Source organism: Apium graveolens, chromosome 9 (assembly GCF_009905375.1).
Source record: "Apium graveolens cultivar Ventura chromosome 9, ASM990537v1, whole genome shotgun sequence".
In the NCBI taxonomy this organism is placed as follows: Eukaryota; Viridiplantae; Streptophyta; class Magnoliopsida; order Apiales; family Apiaceae; genus Apium; species Apium graveolens.
Genome location: NC_133655.1, coordinates 53,447,191 through 53,467,987, shown reverse-complemented (window position 1 = coordinate 53,467,987; position 20,797 = coordinate 53,447,191). Strand labels below are relative to the sequence as shown.

General features: G+C 34.6%; 1 protein-coding gene and 1 non-coding gene across 2 annotated transcripts; both read right to left on the bottom strand.

Annotated features, from left to right (window-relative positions):
• Positions 1 to 170: 170 nt before the first annotated feature.
• On the bottom strand, positions 171 to 2,484 carry LOC141682717 (uncharacterized). The gene is made up of 3 exons (XM_074487415.1): positions 2,286 to 2,484; positions 2,114 to 2,194; positions 171 to 437 (listed from the first exon to the last, which is right to left on the bottom strand). The coding sequence occupies exons 1-3, from the start codon at positions 2,397 to 2,399 to the stop codon at positions 432 to 434; spliced, it is 201 nt and encodes a 66-aa protein (XP_074343516.1). The 5' UTR covers positions 2,400 to 2,484; the 3' UTR covers positions 171 to 431.
• Positions 2,485 to 15,711: 13,227 nt separating this feature from the next.
• LOC141688329 (small nucleolar RNA R71) lies at positions 15,712 to 15,818 on the bottom strand. Its single transcript, XR_012561777.1, has one exon. It is a non-coding gene; the product is annotated as a small nucleolar RNA R71 (small nucleolar RNA).
• Between the last annotated feature and the right edge of the window lie 4,979 nt (positions 15,819 to 20,797).

Below are 20,797 nucleotides of genomic sequence, written 5' to 3'. Positions count from 1 at the left end.
AATAAATTTCAAGAACATCCAATATAGTGACAACATGTTCTTTCATGAGCCAACTTGCATAATTCTAGGAAATATCAGACTATTTGCAAAATAGGCATATTTCAAAGCAAAAAATAAGTCCAAATTGCACTACCATATTGACCACAACAAGGTACACGTACAACATAAGATAATAGTAAAACCCATTAAGATATAAATAACCAAATTAGAAACCAATACATAGGTCAAAAAACCTATTACTTAGATTATTAATCTGTAGAAATCATAAAACACGAACCAGGACACAACTATACTAAAAAATGCTAAGAAGTCTGTATGAAACCCCTCATCTTCTGAAGAAATCCCGCACAAACCAGGAGTTGAGATGAAAAAAGAAACATGATAGTATTGCCATCCTTCGGAGAAAACACTTGGACTGAGCTTAAAATTTCTTACTCCTGAAACAAAGTACTAAAGCTGTAAGAGCCAACAAAAAAAAAAAGAGGAAGAAGGAATGCTAGATAACAATATACATTTTTTTATATAAAAAAAATAAAATTGTAACCATATTTGCATCTATTAATAAAACCATATTCAGAAGTCAGAACCATATTTTAAAAGAAAACCATATACTGATTACCTCAGTATATAATTCCTCCAGGATTTGTAAAATCATGTCTGAGTAGAAGGATGCTCAAAAGCCAAAAGTTTCATAATACCTTAATTAGCAAAGAGTGAGTAACATAATGTATATTCTTCTTTCTCAACCCTTTGCAATTTATATAATGGTAGTCAAGAACTGTAGTATGCCAAGTTCGTTATAATAGTTCACATGATTTTCCTTGTTGCTTAAGTTTAATCTGTAATTAAAATTCACCGGGTCAATCCATACATGGTCCTCCAATCAGGTTCAGGTGAAGACAAGAACTCCTAGGACCCCATAAAACGTAAAGTGAATATAAAATTACACTTCTTTTACAAATACAAGCCAAGTCCCCATACATCAGATCATCCTAATTCTTTTGAACCAAGATTCCGCATCCCCAACAGAGTCCTGCTAACACAGTCTAAAAGAAGTATACTAGTTCAAATATAAATCAACATCCAATATATCAAGTTCGTTTTTTTGGCTTGAGATAAATAAAGATGAAACTGAAGTATCTATGAACCGTTATCACTTTTCAAAAGTAAACTCCAGTAATTTTGAAATTCAAAATAAATGTGATACGCATATAATACCACAATGCTAAGAAGGGTTGCACCTAAATTACACATATTTTCACAATATTTACAAGTGTTCTAAATAAAATCAAATTATAAATTCTGCATTTTGAAATGAGTGCTCATAAAAGCATTAACTTAGACGCCAGTGGCAGAGCTACATTGGGACTAGTGGGGACTAAAGCCCCCACTAGGGTTAGAGTTTACTTAAAATTATTTTTTTAGCCCCCACTAAACCTAAAAAATGGTTCATATAATTATTTTAATTCATTGTTATCTTAATTTTCTATTTTTTATGTGCATATAGTTTGTACAAATTATGAAAAAAATTCTTACAATTTATTTAGTGCCATATTAAAAGTCTAAACACTAAAATAAAATTAGAAATTTTATATAGTATGTTTATACCTTAATTATTTTTGACACATATATATATCTAGTATTAATCATAACTTTAACTTTATAATGTCTTATATTTTCATATTAACACTTAAAAAATAATAAAAACTTTCAATTTATAATACCAAAAAAAATTTACTTTATAAATTCTACTATTATAAAAAGTGGTTTTTCCCCTTTTAATAAGTTACTATATTTTGTAATTAACCTAAATTTTTGAACAATTTTAATGCATAAATATCTCAATGGGCAGTTTTTTTAGTGATTTTTAACTTAGCCCCACTACTTGAGATTTCTAGCTCCGCTACTGTTAGACACACACACAAACACAGAGCAAATGACAATTTCAGCTATAGCTATTTCTTTTTTCATAGAGCAACCCCCAAATCAGGAAGTAGTCTGATGGAAAATGAATGTAAACATAATGGAAAGCCAAAATTGTTAAAGTATATATGCCAATTCAGAAATTCGTCTAATCAAATAATTAAAATTTATAAAAAGAAGAAGAAGTCACCTTGGTTGAATTTGAAGGATGAGGAAGGAGGTGTTCCAGGTTGGAGACCCTAGTGTCCAGGGCTTCAAATTGCTGCTTTAACTGCAAAACACCTTATATATTATAAGTAGGCACAATATACTTTGTATCATAATTATCAAAGGGAAGAGGTTGAGAGAGAGAGAGAGATTACCGTTGAGGAGAGATTCTGACGATGGAGCCATAAGTCTCTGAAGACAAAGTGACTCATGGCAGCTGTTGCAGATCCAAACCCTAAGGTAAACCAAAGCAACCTCGTTCTTAACATTTTCGCAGATCCAAACCCTCTTCTCTTGCAAAACTCCAATAATATAACAAAAAAGAGACCCTAAAGTTTTTTGTAATTTTAAAGAAAATGGAACAAACTATCACAATTTATTACAGTAAAATATACTTTACAATTACAAGTTTAAACATGTATAATGACATGATATATTGGGTAATGACCCTTATTATCACAATTTTGGAGAAAAAGACCCAAAATCTTATAAATATTAAATTATGATCTTTTATATCACTTAAAACGCATTTTTTATAAGCGTTTTTCAAATACAAAATTATACTTTGCATTTTTTATTATTTTTAAATTTTTAAATTTTTTTATTTTTTTTTTCTTTTCTAAAAACGCGTATTAATAATGCGTTAGTTGCATAAACACAATTTTGAAATGCGTGTACCTATATTCAAACGCATAAAATGAATGCGTTACTCAAACAAAATATGCTATTAAGAAATGTAACTGTTGTTCTGTAAAGTGAAAACGCATTTTTTTGTTGCGTTTTTTCGTGATATTAAGGGCCATTTCTGTCGAATTGTGATATTTTGGACCATTTTCTCCCGAATTATGAGATTTAATGCCATTTTTCTGATATATTCTGTGTTATAGCTGTAATATAAAATAAAAAAATAAAATATATCATTTTAATGATGTCTTAAATTTTGTGGTAAAATTGTACAATATTATAATTAGCATATCATATAGCATTGTGTTATAATTGCCAACACATCAAAAGTTGAAAAAAAGGATTGAATAAAGTAGTTAATTAAAAGTGTGATGTATTTTGAAGATAGTTAAATTTTGTATTTAAAAGTTTAGTACACTTTGAATGTTATTTAAATTTAAAATAAAATTTGAAACAAATTATTGGAGACATGATGTTATTTTGGTATCAAAATATATTTTTTGTGCTAAATTATAACAATATTCACACTTATATTTATCACACCGTTGACTTTGCCCTAATACATGTGTTTGCATATTTTCTTCTAAATCTATTGCTTTTTTAAACTATGTTCCTGCTAGTATTGGGCTTTATGGCCTTTTTTAACTAGGTTGCTACTAGTATTAGGCTTTATGGCCTTTACATTTGACTTGTAACAAAAATTTGTGTTTTCTAGCAAAAACGTAAATAAAAAATGTGTTTCATGTGTTTGAAAACTCAAATTTAACTTGCGTTTCCATTGCAATGTATATATGAGTTGCGTTTCTACCCTATCGCAAGAAAAACTTGCATTTCTCTTTAACATAAAAGTCATTTTAGTGACTTATGAGATTTTGGTACAAAGGATCATCACATGTTTAATACCTTTTCGGAAAGGAAACGAGTTACTTTTCAAAACTAATAGCATATTTATCACCAATGTCATTTTTTGGCCATTCAAGCATGTTCAGCCCTCAAAAAGGCTTTAAAAGATTTACAAGAATTCTTCTTCCTATCTCCATCTTCTCTCTTGTTGACTAGGGGTTTTAATAAAAATCTTACCTTAAAAATTAGCCTTAAAAGATATTATATAGAGAGTAGAAAAATGAATTATAACATTTAACAAACTACGAGTTATTATTATTTCGAAATTCATATTTGATTTATATTTATGTCTCACTATTATTAGGCAATGAATACAACACAGAGGGGGGTGAATGTGTTTTGGTTATTTTTAAGGCTTTTTGAATGTTTATTGGTTGGTGAACAAAGCAGATTAAAATGTAGTAATATTATGTTAACTGAAATTAAAACAGTGCACATAATATTTCAAAACTCACTTAATTTTGTATTAAAATCAAGCTAGTGTTTTGCTACAAATTATGGGTTCTTCGTAAGTAAAGAACTCAGCTTCTTTCTTGAGAGAGTTACAAGAAATTCCAGATCTGTTTGATACAATTAAAAGTAAAAGACCAGTGTTTACTTTATAGATTAGTAAACACATGTTTACATAGAATCCAATAAAATGTACTAAACCCTACTTTAAGTTATCTTGAAAGCTTTCTGTTATAAATATATTGTAGGCTTCATGATAATTTTCCAAAACACCTTAGTAGATTTAATTAAGTGAATATTTGTAGCTCTCAACTGATAATCTCACTTGTCATCCGTTGAGAGAGTAGTTGTAACGTCCTCCAAATCCGGGTCTAGATCTGGGGGTTACTTGCTAATCTTCAACATAATACAAACATATTTAAAAATTATACAAACATATATCCAACCCCATTATATCTATCCAGGATCTTCAAGGTTAAGGTATGAAGACAAGAACAAATCACTACATTAATTATAATCCCAATTTCAAAGTCTCTTAAACTTTCTTTATTACAAACAACCTATCTAACTTATTTTAAACTAAATTCATTTTATTCAAACACACACTACATATATCTACACTACACCTGCTCAGAAAGCTCAAAACTCTCTTCTTTTATCGGGATTAGCATCGTTGGTGCTAGATGATCCGTTTCTTGACTCGCTTCTTTACCACTCGAGTACGAATGTGTTTCATTCTCTGCCTTAGCTGAAAAACAAAGTGAATAACAACAATAGGGTTGAACCATAATTGCTCAACAAGTCCATAATATATATACCGTATTATGAGAAATATAAATGAAATGGTAATCTGATAGTATATGTTATCTCTGCAAGGATAATGAGGGCCGCTATCGGCGATTATCAATAAACGAGACTGGACACAAGATCAACATTCACACCCATATCCTGCTGATCAGTCAGGATACGGTGCAGATCTATACCTACCTGTATGGATCCATTCGGGTACCCAGGCTCTATGACCCAACACAGGGATCCGGTTAATTTTCGACCCACGAGATCCAGTTTATACCTGGTCCTTATCATCACCATCCAGTCCACAGGGGAACATCCGGAACAATCGGTATGCTTTGATGTATCCCAACATCAAAATATATCAGGATATATATAATATGTAATCTATTGGAATATGAATAGGGTATTCAACGTATGAAGAGAAATCAAGAATCAAAGTGAGAATATAACCAAAGGAATAGTAATTGTGTATCAGTGTTTGTGAACAGGAATTATCAATGTTTATGGAGTTGAGAGTTTGAGTAAAGTAAAGCAATTCACTATTCTGGATTTAGAATAGGGGAAAAACTTGTCTGTTACGCGATCTACCGCAAATATATCACAGTTCCCTAACACTGGCTTGATGTGCCTTGCTGGCTTCGTATCTATCAAAGAAAGATACTCGTTTAATCGACTAATATCTTAATCGTATCTTAATCGTATCTAAATCCGACTTCACGTAACCCTTATCGTCTACCCCTACGAATATGACTGACTCGTTTAATAATTACTAGCAATTAGGACCCGATTAACCACATAAATCACATAACACATAAGTCACATAGTCATTAGGCTTAAAAATATTTTTAGAATTGAAATCGGATCAATACCCACATTATCGAACAATATCTGACTCGTTTCCTAATTCTTAGGATTTATTAGACACGTATTTATAATTAATGGGGTCTATAAAGAAATAATTATCGAAAGCCGACTCGATTCCGGAAAAAATTAAGATTTAAAACTATTTTTATTGAAAACATATCATTTTTCTGAATCTAAGGGCTTTAGTTTCGAATAATTCGGATAAATGGTTCAATTAATAATTAATAAATAAGAATAATCAATTAATTATTTAGAATAATAAATTATTAAAATTAATTAAGCCTCAAATATATTGTTAAATAATTATTTAGGAAAAATCAGAATTAAATATGATTTTTCCATAATTTTTGGAATCAAAATGAATTTAAAATGAATAATTTAAAATAAACTGATTAATTATCAAGATAATTAATCAATTTAAATAAATATTAAATAATAAATAAATAAATAAGTAATTTTGAATTTTTTTAAAAAAATATTTCAGATTTATTTATAAAATAAATCAATTAATTAATTTATTAAATTAATCAATTTATTTAAATAAATAAAACTGATTTTTAGAATTTATAAAAAAAGATAAAATGCAATAACAACTTTCAGAAATTGGATTTGGGTTTGAATGGATCAAAATCGGGTTGAATTTCAGGTTGAAATCTAGTCACCAAGAACATTCCGGTTCAGGATGAACTGGCCAGAACTTGCCCTGAATCCAGCGACCAGCCAGGATTCCGGCAAGTTCAAATCATGCCAAAAACAACACCGTTTGACATGTTTTCAACTGAATTTTTGTAATATCCCGTAATTTTTAGAATTAGATTATTAATTGAATAATAGAATAAAAAGGATTAAAATTAGACAAGGACTAGGATTTAAAATTGAATTAGACTAATGATCCTATAATTTGAATCCAATTCTAATATGGATAACTTGTAGGTTAAGATATAGGGTTTTGTATCGTTATAAATACATCCTAATCGTTTTCCTCGTTTTTAACATCAAAATTCGCAGGGGCTTTTCTTCAAAAATCAGCAGTCTTGTAAAATTCGTAGAAAATTCATCGTAAGTCAGAATTCAGTGATTCTGGACTTTTAGGAGAGGGCTTTTTGTTATCTTCAGCTTTCGTGTTTCGTGTTTTCCAAGAAAATGTCATTTAGAGGGTCAAAAAGAGTAAATTCAGATCTGGTCAGGCTTTGAGGTAAATACTTTTGATCTACTTTTAATTTTCGGAAAGAAATTTTAAATTCTGTTTTTGATTTCGTATAAGATATAAGAATTTTGATTTCGAAACTATATAATATAAGTATTTATGAATTTTAGAACCCAGTCTCTACGTTTTCGAACCCGTTCGTAATTTACGCTATAGTTCCGGAACTAGCCTACCCTTATTAGGCGCACAAGTGTGCAATTTTAGATACCTATTAAGGGCGCATAATTATTGAACTTTAGATGCCGACCACTGGCAAAGTGTGGTATATAAGAATAAGAATAAGAATTAGATGCCGGCTACTGGCAAAGTGTGGCCGTAGATCAAGACTGTGGTATTTATAAGAATTATCGTTTCGTTATGTTTTACTCTGTTCTGATCTGTTATAAAAATCTGCTATCTTCTGTTTTAAATTCTGAATTTTAAAATATAAAATTTCGGGTTGGATTTATTTTAGAAATTATTTTTACAAAATTACTATCGTTTTGAGAAAATTTGTTTTATTAAAAACACCCATTGTTTTCCGGTTAAATAGTTAGTCAATTTGTACTTGCTGGGCTTTGTAGCTCACCCCTTTTATATTTCAGGTTTCGTATAAGATTCGAGTTGGAAATCATTGGAGTTCGAGGACTTAGGATTGGAGTATATTAAATTTTGGGCTTCCTTTAGCTGCGCTTTTGTAATAGACACATTTGTAATAGATTTTCGTATTAGTAAATTGTATTTTATTTTAGTTTTGATTTATAATTAATAGTCCGGAAGAGCGGGCTGTTTCAGTTGGTATCCAGAGCAGGCTGTCTTTCGGAGTGTATTAGGTATGGGACTAGTACATTCCCTAGAATTCGATCTCGTGGACCATAGTTTGACCTTTGGTAGATCAGGGGGTAGATGGGGTAGATGTGTCTCGAACTTTAGGATTGTTGTGAATTTGGGGACCAAATTCTTTTTAAGGAGGTTAGTATGTAATATCCCGTAATTTTTAGAATTAGATTATTAATTGAATAATAGAATAAAAAGGATTAAAATTAGACAAGGACGAGGATTTAAAATTGAATTAGACTAATGATCCTATAATTTGGATCCAATTCTAATATGGATAACTTGTAGGTTAAGATATAGGGTTTTGTATCGTTATAAATACATCCTAATCGTTTTCCACGTTTTTAACATCAAAATTCGCAGGGGCTTTTCTTCAAAAATCAGCAGTCTTGTAAAATTCGTAGAAAATTCATCGTAAGTCAGAATTCAGTGATTCTGGACTTTTCGAAGAGGTCTTTTCGTTATCTTCAGCTTTCGTGTTTTCCAAGAAAATATCATTTAGAGGGTCAAAAAGAGTAAATTGAGATCTGGTCAGGCTTTGAGGTAAGTACTTTTGATCTACTTTTAATTTTCGGAAAAGATTTTTAAATTCTGTTTTTGATTTCATATAAGATATAAGAATTTTGATTTCGAAACTATATAATATAAGTATTTTTGAATTTTAGAACCCAGTCTCTACGTTTTCGAACCCGTTCGTAATTTACGCTATAGTTCCGGAACTAGCCTACCCTTATTAGGCGCACAAGTGTGCAATTTTAGATACCTATTAAGGGCGCATAATTATTGAACTTTAGATGCCGACCACTGGCAAAGTGTGGTATATAAGAATAAGAATAAGAATTAGATGCCGACTATTGGCAAAGTGTGGTCGTAGATCAAGACTGTGGTATTTATAAGAATTATCGTTTCGTTATGTTTTACTCTGTTCTGATCTGTTATAAAAATCTGCTATCTTCTGTTTTAAATTCTGAATTTTAAAATATAAAACTTCGGGTTGGATTTATTTTAGAAATTGTTTTTACAAAATTACTATCATTTTGAGAAAATTTGTTTTATTAAAAACACCCATTGTTTTCCGGTTAAATAGTTAGTCAATTTGTACTTGCTGGGCTTTGTAGCTCACCCCTTTTATATTTCAGGTTTCGTATAAGATTCGAGTTGGAAATCATTGGAGTTCGAGGACTTAGGATTGGAGTATATTAAATTTTGGGCTTCCTTAACTGCGCTTTTGTAATACACACATTTGTAATAGATTTTCGTATTAGTAAATTGTATTTTATTTTAGTTTTGATTTATAATTAATAGTCCGGAAGTGCGGGCTGTTACAATTTTCATTCTAAATCATCACAAAAGTCCAAACTATGGCCATAACATCACAGAATCATCCCGTAATATGCATCTTCGGCGAACTCGAACCAAAAACCGGCCAACCATCGATCTGGATATTTTGTACATGAAATCACACGTTCTATAGCTTAAATCAAAGCTTGTTAACTGTATCATCAAAGCCCTACCATTAAACTAACCTCATATCACTAAAACTCAAAAACAATTAAATCAAAAATTGGGTATAAACCCTAGTAATCGAATTTCACTATCCAGGAATAGTTTGATGAAATGAAACACATAAATCGATTGTAAATATTCAAACAAAGTTATATCAATCATCAAAACAGTCTAATAACCCTAGAATCAAAAAGCCCTAATTCGAACATAAACCCTAGAAATCAAAATTGAAAATATACGAATTAAAACATGAAATTGATGCAAGAAACTGAAAGAACGGATGAAAATCATCGATTTGAGTACTTACATGATAGAAATCAAAGCTCAGAATCGATCAAATCAAGTTTTGATTACACGACCCGAATCCGGAAAATCCGACCCGAAAAACAGAGAATTTGCAGATTTTCTAATTTTTTAATAATTTAATTATAAATAATTAATAATAATTAGGCTATTTATAGTAGTAGAAATAATACTCCTAATTAAAATTAAGGCCCTAATAAAATTAATTGGCCCTCAATTAATAATTTTTGGGTAATAATTTTTAAAATTTTCATAATAAATATATACAATATATATGCCAAAATTTCTCAAAAATTATGAATAATTTAAAAATGCACAAAAATAGAATATTTGAAAGTCCCATGATTTTATAGAAATAAAAATATGATTTTTGTGGGGGGTTTTTAGCACCCGAAGGGGTCCGAAAAAGTCATTTTTCAAGAAACAAGAAAATTTCCAAATTAACTGATGTTCATAATATCGATATGGTACAAGCCATACTAGAAAAAATAAGGCCAATTATTTTATTTGAAATATCATCTATTAAAACAATGTTTGGGCCATATAACTTTTAATACAAAAGCATTTAACACAAAACGAAATACCCGATTATTACCCAGAAAATACCCTGACTACACAGAATACATATATCATATAACAGCTAGGGTTTTACGACTAAACGCACTTAATGACATAATAAAAAACATAATTATGATATAATACAATCATAATTTCTCAGTCATTACATCCTCCCCCCTTAATAGGATTATGTCATTAGAATCTCGCTAAGAAAATAATTGGGGATACTTTTCTAACATTTCACTCTCAAGCTCCCAGGTTGACTCTTCAACCATAGAATTTCTCCATAAAACTTTTACTAGTGGTACAGACTTATTCTTCAATACTCTCTCTTGCTAATCTAGAATTCTTATTGGCTGCTCTACATACGATAAATCAACTTGAATCTCTATTGGCTCATACTCTATCACATGCCTCGAATCAGGATTATATCGCTTAGGCATTGACACATGGAACACGTTATGAATATGCTGCATATGGGGTGGTAAAGCTAACTCATACGCGGCCTTTCTGACTTTCTTCAAGATTTCAAATGGACCAACGTATCGTGGTTTTAGTTTGCCCTTGTTGCCAAATCGAGTCAATCCCTTCCATGGCGATACCTTTAGTAACACAGGTTCCCCTTCCTTGTAATCTATATACTTTCTAGTCTGACCCGCATATTTGCATTTTCGATTTTGCGCTGCTTCTAGCCGTTTCTGAATAAGCTCCACTTTTTCTTTAGTCCGCTGAATCAATTCTAGACCTAGAATTTTACGTTCACCAACTTCATCCCAACACACATGTGATCTGCACTTCCTTCCATATAAAGCTTCATAAGGTGGCATCCCAATGCTTGCATGATAACTGTTGTTGTAATAAAATTCCACCAACGGTAAATGCTCGTCCCAACTTCCTTCAAAGTTTAATGCACATACCCGTAGCATATCTTCAATTGTTTGGATCGTTCTTTCTCTTTGCTCGTCCGTATGGGGATGATAGGCAGAAATCATATTTTATTTAGTGCCTAAGCATTCTTGGATCTGTTTCCAGAATCTTGAATTGAAACGTGGATCTCGATCAGATACAATGGATACAGGAACTCCATGTCGCATCACAATTTCCTTGAGATAATAACCCAACTTGGGAGAAAGTGCACTAACTTGTCAAGCAAAAATCTTTCATTGATTGGGAGAAAGTGTGCTGACTTTGTTAGTCTGTCGATAATAACCCATATTGCATCATGATTTGCCCTGGTTCTTGGAAGTCCTACTACAAAATCCATCGCTAAATATTCCCATTTCCATTCTGGGATATCTAGTGGTTGTAACAATCCGCTTGGACGTTGATGCTCTGGTTTGACTCGTTGGCACATATAACATTTACTCACCCATTCTGCTATTTCCTTCTTCATGTTTGGCCACCAAAAGCTTTATTTCAAATCATGTGCTCCCTGGATGAATGAAATATCTTGAGTTGTGAGCGTCTTGTAAGATTTCTTCTTTTAATTCTGGCATATTAGGTACCCAGATCCTTGAGGAAAATCATAGAATTCCCTTATCATCTTTCTGACTTATAATTTCTTCTCCGGTTAATCTTTCATTTTCATGACTCATTATTTCCTCTTGACATTTCGAATATTTTCCAACAGCTCTGGTTGAAATGTCATTGTATAGTTCATCTCCGTGGACTCTTCTGGAATACGAACCTCGATATCTAATTTCTCAAATTCTCTGACCAATTCTTCTGAAGAAGTTAACATATTCAATCTTTCTTTTCGGCTTAGCACATCTGCTATGAGATTTGCTTTTCCTGGATGATAGTTGATTGATACGTCATAGTCTTTGATTTATTATATCCATTATCGTTGTCTCATGTTGATTTCCTTTTGTGTGAAAATATACTTCAAACTTTTGTGATCTGTGTAAATTTCACACGTTTCACCATAAAGATAATGTCTCTAAAGTTTCAACACGAACACAATTGTGGCTAGTTCCAGAGGCGGGGGATTCGGTATAGCAGCTCACGTTCGTTTGCATCATATGTTGGATATGTCTATTCATGAGGTTTTAATTATCTAGAAGTGTATGCAATTACGTTGTCGTGCTGCATCAATACGCATCCAAGTCCTTGGTAGAAAGCGTCACTGTAAATAACAAAATTTCCTTGATCATCCGGTAGCACTAATACAGGTGTGGTCACTAGTCGGTTCTTCAATTCCTGGAAATTTTCTTCACATTTTTCATCCAATATAAACTTTTCATTCTTTCGAGTCAATTTGGTTAATGGTGTAGCTCTCTTTGCAAAATCTTTAACGAATCTTCTATAATAACCAGCCAATTAACCTCTATCGGTGTCTTTGGTCTTTACCAATTCAAAATAGCTTCAATTTTTTCTGGATCGACTTTAATTCCTTCAATATTGATTATATGGCCCAAAAATTGCACTTCTCTTAACTAGAATTCGCATTTTGAAAACTTCACGTAAAGCTGTTCTTTTCTTAAGATTTCCAAAGCGATTCTTAAATGCTCGGCATGTTCTTCCTCGGTTTTTGAGTAAATCAAGATGCCATCAATAAATACAATCATGAATCAGTCCAAGTACTTCTTGAAAACTCTGTTCATCAAATCCATGAATGCTGTTGGTATATTAGTCAAATCGAATACCATTACGAGAAACTCATAATGTCCATACATGGTATGAAAAGCAGTTTTGGGAATATCTTCGGCCTTGATCTTCAATTGATGGTACCCTAATCTCAAATCAATCTTAGAAAACATTCTGCTCCTTTCAGATGATCAAACAAATCATCAATCCTTGGTAAATGATACTTATTCTCGATAGTTAACTTATTCAACTCACGGTAATTATTGAGTGGCATTTATGACACTTTATTATGCTCTAATAAGCTTTGGATTGATGCATTTGTACTCAAGTTTGTAAGTGTTTTAACGTGTTTTCTAGTATTTTTGCATTTCAGGCATTAATATATGAATCAGGTGAATTAGCATTATTTTGGTGCTAATATGGTATCTAGGTAGTTTTGGAATAAAAGCTCGTTGAAGCCGGCTCGAAGCTGTAAGATAAAGAAAAAGGAAAGAAGTTATTTCTGGCAGAAGCCCAGCACGCCCGCGCTGAAGTACAGAAAGTCAGCGCGCCCACGCTGATGAAGCGCGCGACCGCGCCGTGTCGGGATAATAAAATCCCGATTCTATTACAATTCTATTTTCTGGACTCTTGGGTTGATTGGACTGATATATATTAATAACTCAAGATCATTTTTTAATAAGGGGACTTACCAGAGCACGAGGAGAAGACGATAAGAGACTTATAGCACAATTCAACAAAGGCGAAGACGATCTAGTTTATTCTTGTGAATCTTTGTTTTGGGTTGTAATCTTGGATGCTCGTTTCTTGTTTTGTAGAACCTATACTCTTGTTTGTACTTGGTTTTAGTTATTCATTATAAATACTATATTTTATATACCATGCTTTCATCAGAATCCACATTGATGATGAGTCCAATTATGGGCTAATCATTATCGTGGGGTTTTAACGGATTTATTTATGGATTTCTTTAGTTAAATTGTTTGATGCCTTAGTATGTGGTGATTGTATGATATCCTAGTGTTGGTTGTGCGTATTCGTCTTATGAGCATCGCGAACTTATAAGATAGTGTGTTAATTCTTAATGAAGCGAAAGTGAATTTAAGGATTTAGAACTTGCCATGCTAGCAAAGGTTCATATATTTGTTATGCATAATTCATAGATAATTTTAACCATCTTACTTGCCCTGTGTAATCAAGATAGATAACTTGTGCTTAAACCGTTATGTTGTCAAATTCTATAGACATATAGGGTCTCAATATAATTGGTGTCTATTCAGCTTCTATCTCTTTTGTGGATGTCTGGTAGTATGGTACTCGTGCAACGAAAGTTGACGTTTATCAGTTTCGTGTTATCTGATTAGTGTCATCACCATTGCATGCTAAGGTTTAAAAAATAAGGCTATTGAATTAAGTATTTAATGAAGTTAGAATCCCATGTTTGTCATACTTATTAATTCAATCAATCTTATTCTCGTAGTTATAATTATTAGTTATAAACAACCTCAATTATCGTTTTAGCATTGAATAATAACCATACATTGTTGCTTAAGTGCGTGAGTTAATTAGTTAACCAATACAGTCTTTATGGGAACGAACTAGAAAAGATTCTTTACTACTTGCGAACTTGTATACTTGCGTGTATTATTAGCGCGTGTTTAGCGACTAACAAATTTTTGGCGCCGCTGCCGGGGACTGCAGTGTTAATTAATAGTTTATGTGCTTTCCATCAGTGGTCGTTAAATTTCATTGACTCGAACATTGTTACTTATCTGTTTCCTTGTCTTATTTCAGGTACTCTAGTGAGGGTGTATGCATACGCGTTCGCGTACTCGTAAGAGAACACTGGATAAAGCCGAGGAAGAAGTTGTGGTATGTTAGATATATTTGTGATGTGATGTCTAATCTGTTGTGTTTAGTTTAAGAACTTAATATCAGGACTTACTGGAAATCAAAACTTACTGATGTCAGAACTTATATCAGAACTTAAGGTTGTCCGAATTTATATCAGGACTTAAGTGCGGGTACTTCAGATAAGGAATGCAGCTGATTTATAGGAGATGATCATGACTAAAATAAAGGAAGATATGCATGAAAAGTTGGACAGCTAGAAGACTTGTAGAAGATAATATCTGATTGATATATTTTAGGAGACATAATTATATTCCATATCAATTAGAAGATATCTTGTAAATGTGTAGTATATAAACACAACTTAGGGTTTACACTATATGTGTTATCATTCACGAGAACATTATTCTTTGTAACCTAACAGCTCTTAGTGATATTGTTCATCATTGAGAGAGAACAACTGTTCTATTGTAACAAAGTTTATTATATTGAATATACTTGATTACTGTTACATACTTGTGTTCTATATCAATTTGATTGTATCAACACTATATTCAACTCCCTTCTATAGTGTTGTGTGACCTAACATGGTAGTTCGTAAGGAAGTTTTTGAGGAAGAAAAGAAGGTAGAAGAAGAAGAGAAAGTCGAAGAATCAGTTGTAGTAGCGATGGGAGATCAAGCAGAAAATCCGAAGGCTTTGATGGACGATTCTCAGCCTAAGATTAATGGCATTCAGTCAAGCATCATCAGACCAGCCATCAGGGCTAACACTTTTGAGACCAAGGCAAGCACGATTCAGATGATACAGAACTCAGTTCAGTTTGGGGGTTCCCCTACTGAAGACCCCAACATGCACATCAGGGATTTCATCGAGATCTACGACACCTTCAAGTTTAATGATGTGACTGAAGATGCTATCAAGCTGCAACTCTTTCCATTCTCTATAAGGGACAAGGCTAAGAGCCGGTTATATTCTCTACCACCAGGGTCTATCAATAAATGGGAAAATCTTGCTCAAAAGTTTCTCACTAAATTCTTCCCTATGGTGAAGAATGCTGCAATCAGGAATGCTCTTACTCAGTTTACTCAGCAAACTGGAGAATCTCTATGTGAGGCTTGGGATCGATATAAGGAGATGCTAAGGAAGTGCCCACACCATGGCATGCCTGAGTGGATGATTATTAATTGTTTCTATAATAGATTGGGTGCTACTTCTAGACCCATGCTTGTTGCAGCATCAGGAGGAGCCTTGTGGGCTAAGAGCTACGATGAAGCTTAAAAACTTATTGAACTGATGGCTGCTAATGAGTACCAGAATCCTTCCCAGAGACTGACTTAGGGGAAAGTCGCAGGAATTCTGAAGTTGGATGCAGCAACTGCTATCGTTGTCCAACTTAAGGCTTTGACGATGAAGGTGGACTCTTTGGCTAATTATGGAGTTAATCAAATCACCAGTGTCTGTGAACTTTATGTTGGTGCCCATGAGACTGACCAGTGCATAATTTCTAGTGAATCAGCTCAGTTTGTGAGCAACTTCCAGCGATCGCAGCAACCAGTGCGAGCCACCTATCATCCCAACAACCGCAATCATCCTAATTTCAGCTGGTGCAACGCTCATAATGCGGTTCAACAGCCTTATCAGCAGTACCCAGCTAAACAGTACAACCCCCTGGTTTTCAGCAACCACAGTATGCACCTAGACAGCAACTCCAGCTGTAACAAGCCAATGAAAAATCTGAATTAGAAGAGTTGAAGCTTATGTGCATGAGTCAAGCTGTTTCTATTAAGACATTGGAAAATCAAATTGGGCAAATTGCCAATGCCTTGCTAAATTATTAGCCTGGTACATTACCTAGTGACACTGAAGTTCTAGGAAAGAGGGAAGCTAAGTAGCAGGTAAAGGTAATCACTTTAAGGTCTGGAAAGGTTGCGAATCCCGAACAAACTCATGAGTTGACTGAAGAAGTTGGGGTTGAGAAAGAAGTAGTGCAGCAAGACGAAGAAGTGGGACCAAGGAAGACTACTGTTGAGCACACTCTGCCTGAGGGTAATACAGGGGAGAAACAGATTTATCCTCCACCGCCTTTTCCCAAGCGGCTACAGAAGAAAAAGTTGGAAAAGCAATTTGAGAAGTTTCTGGAGGTGTTCAAGAAACTTCATATCAACATACCTTTTGCCGAGGCTCTCGAGCAGATGCCTAGTTATGCAAATTTATGAAAGGTATTCTCTCTCGGAAGGTGAAGCTAGATTATTTAGAGACAGTCACTCACACGGAGGAATGCACAGTTGTGCTACAACAGAAGTTGCCTCCGAAGCTTAAAGATCCAGGAAGCTTCACTATTCCATGTACTATTGCAAACGTGTCTTTTGATAGATGCTTATGTGACTTGGGAGCTAGCATCAATCTGATGCCCTTGTCAATCTTCAAGCAGTTGGACTTACCTGATCCCAGACCGACTTATATGACCTTGTAGTTGGCCAACCATTCTATTACATATCCGCGGGGTATTGCGGAGGATGTCTTGGTCAAGGTTGATAAACTCATCTTCCCTTCCGATTTTGTCATTCTTGATTTCGAGGAGGATAAGAAGATTCCCATAATCTTGGGGAGACCTTTCTTGGCGACTGGCCGTACCTTGATAGATGTGCAGAAGGGTGAGCTCATAATGGATCAGGATGTTACTTTTAATGTGTTCAATGCTATGAAATTTCCTACTGATAATGAGGAGTGCTTAAAGGTGGAGTTGGTCGATTCGGTGGTCACCTCAGAACTTGATCAATTGCTAAGGTTCGATGCCTTAGAGAAAGCCTTGTTGGGGAATTCAGATAGTAAAGATGATGAAGGGGAAGAATAATTACAATATTTGAATGCTTCTCCCTGTCAAAGGAAAATTGATATGCCTTTTGAATCTCTTGGAATGGAGGAATTGAATAAAGCTCCTAAACGCCTCAAGCCTTCTATTGAGGAAGCTCTCATTCTTGAGCTTAAGCCTTTACCTGAACATTTGAGGTATGCATTTTTAGGTAATGCATCTACTCTGCCTGTTATTATTGTATCTGACCTTTCAGGTAGTGATGAGGAAAAGCTTTTGAGTATTCTGAGAGAGTTCAAATCAGCAATTGGATGGACTATAGCAGATATCATGGGAATCAGCCTTCTCACTGTATGCATAAAATTCTGCTAGAGAAAAGTAGCAAACCTACGGTCGAGCAGCAAAAAAGACTTAATCCTATCATGAAGGAAGTAGTAAAGAAAGAAATTCTTAAGTGGCTAGATGCAAGGATCATCTACCCTATCTCTGACAGTTCATGGGTAAGCCCGATTCAATGTGTGCCAAAGAAAGGTGGAATTACTGTGGTAGCAAATAAGAAGAATGAGCTTATTCCTACAAGGACAGTCACGGGGTGGAGAGTTTGCATGGTCTATAGGAAGATAAATAAAACCACTAGGAAGGATCACTTCCCTTTGCCTTTCATTGATCAAATGCTTGACAGGTTGGCCGGTCATGAGTACTATTGTCTTCTAGATGGCTATTCGGGTTATAATCCGATTTGTATCGCACCAGAAGATCAGGAGAAAACTACCTTTACTTGTCCAGTTGGTACTTTCGCCTTCAGACGAGTTTCTTTGGTCTGTGTGGTGCGCCAACCATATTTCAGAGATGTATGATGGCCATCTTTTCTGACATGATTGGCCAGAATGTGGAGGTGTTCATGGACGACTTCTCAGTCTTTGGCGATTCTTTTGATGAATGCTTGCAAAATCTTGGACATGTTCTCAAGAGGCGTGTTGAGACCAATCTGGTGCTCAATTGGGAAAAATGTCACTTTATGGTGCGACAGGGCATCATTCTCGGGCACAAAGTTTCTAGTAAAGGTCTAGAGGTGGAAAAGGCCAAGGTGGGGGTCATTGAGAATCTTCCTCCACCTATTCCTGTTAAGGGAATTCACAGTTTTCTTGGTCATGCGGGTTTCTACAGGCGTTTCATCAATGACTTCTCGAAAATTTTCAAAGCCTTTGTGCAGTCTGTTAGAAAAAGATGTTCCTTTCAAGTTTGATGACGAGTGCCTTGTAGCTTTTGAGACATTGAAGAAGAGTTTAATCACGGTACCGGTCATAACTGCACCCGATCGGAATGAGCCTTTTGAGATGATGTGCGATGCAAGTGACTATACAGTTGGAGCAGTTCTTGGACAGAGGAAAAATAATATATTTCATGTGGTCTACTATGCTAGTAAGACCCTAAATGGTGCCCAACTGAATTATACTACTAAGGAGAAAGAGCTTTTAGCTATTGTCTATGGTTTTGAGATATATCGATCTTATCTACGTGAGACTAAGGTGACAGTTTTCACTGATCACGCTGCAATTCGATATCTCGTCTCAAAAAAGGACTCGAAGCCTAGATTGATTAGATGGGTTCTTTTGCTCCAAGAATTTGAACTAGAGATCAAGGACATAAAAGGAACTGAAAATCAAGTCGCTGATCATCTCTCATATTTAGAAAATCCTAATGCTACTTCATTGGATAAGACGTTGATAAATTAGTCTTTTCCCGACGAGCAACTGTTTGGAGTGCAAAAAGAAGAACCGTGGTTTGCAGACATTGTGAACTACCTTGTGAGTAATATCATGCCTCCCGACTTATCTTATGCTCAAAAGAAGAAGTTTCTACATGAGGTGAAGTGCTATATGTGGGATGAGCCGTTTCTTTTTCGCCAAGGAGCTGACCAAATCATCAGGAGATGTATTCCTTACAGTGAAACGGGGGGAATCTTGTGAGATTTCCACTCAATGGCTTATGGAGGACATTATGGTGGAGAAAAGACAGCAGCTCGTATTCTTCAAGCATGTTTCTTTGTTGTTTAAATATGCTCATCAGTTCATTTTGAAATGTGATCGATGTCAACGTATGGGTAATATGTCTAAGAGGGATGAGATGCCTCTTAATGTGCTTCTCGAGGTTGAGGTCTTTGATGTTTGGGAATTGACTTCATGGGACCATTTGTCTCATCTTGTAACAATCAGTATATCTTGTTGGCGGTTGATTACGTGTCAAAATGGGTTGAAGTTAAGGCGTTGCCAATGAATGATGCGAAAGTAGTACTTAATTTTCTTCACAAGCAGATATTCACAAGGTTTGGAACTCCAAGAGTCATAATCAGTGATGAGGGGTCGCATTTTTATAATCGCAAGTTCACTGCTATGATGAAAAGGTATAATATGAATCATCGCATTGCTACGACTTATCATCCTCAGACGAATGGTCAAGCTGAGGTATCTAACAGAGAGATCAAGTGCATTTTGGAGAAAGTGGTGTGTCCATCAAGGAATGATTGGTCTTTGAAGCTTGATGAAGCTGTTTGGGCATATAGAACAGTATAAAAGACTCTATTGGGAATGTCACCGTTTCAGTTGGTTTATGGTAAGGGGTGTCATTTGCCTGTGGAGCTCGAACATAAGGCATATTGGGCTTTGAAGAAGTTGGATCTGGACTTGGATGCGGCTGGAAAGAAGAGGATGCTTCAATTGAATGAACTTGACGAGTTTTGACTTCAAGCTTGTGAGAACAACCAAATGTATAAGGAGAAAGCCAAGAGGTGGCACGATAGAGTTCTAGTGCTCAAGTTATTTGTGCCGGGGCAACAAGTTCTTTTATTCAACTCTTGTCTCCGTCTTTTTCCTATAAAGTTGAAGTCAAGATGGTCAGGACCATTTATTGTCAAAACTGTGTTTCCACATGGAGCGGTGGAATTTTTAAGAATGATCCGGGCTAAGCATTCAAGGTAAATGGTTAAAAGTTGAAGCATTACTATGGTGACACGGCAAACCGTGAGGTGATTACTCCCGTTTTATTGTCCATTTGATCACAAGATTCTACGTCGAGCTAGCGACGTAAAAGAAGCACTTCTTGGGAGGCAACCCAAGTATGTTGTACATTAGTAGGTAGAAGAAGCAAAGAGAAGAGAAAAACATAAAAACACTAGAAAAAGGAAAAAAATCAGGGCCAACTACAGAAGCTGGGCGCGCCCGTGCTGAACAAGCGCGCGGCCACACCGTTTTTCCAGTAGCCAAGCACCCCCACGCTGTTCTAGCGCGCGGCCACGCCGGTTTTCCAGAAAGTGAGCGTGCCGCGCTGTCT

What these genes read in the sequence shown, in the direction of transcription:
- LOC141682717 (XM_074487415.1), bottom strand. Translation starts at nt 2,399, where the DNA reads ATGTTAAGAACGAGGTTGCTTTGGTTTACCTTAGGGTTTGGATCTGCA. An exon ending in GTCAGAATCTCTCCTCAACG is followed by an intron (nt 2,195 to 2,285) that starts GTAATCTCTCTC and finishes GGTGTTTTGCAG; the next exon opens with TTAAAGCAGCAATTTGAAGC.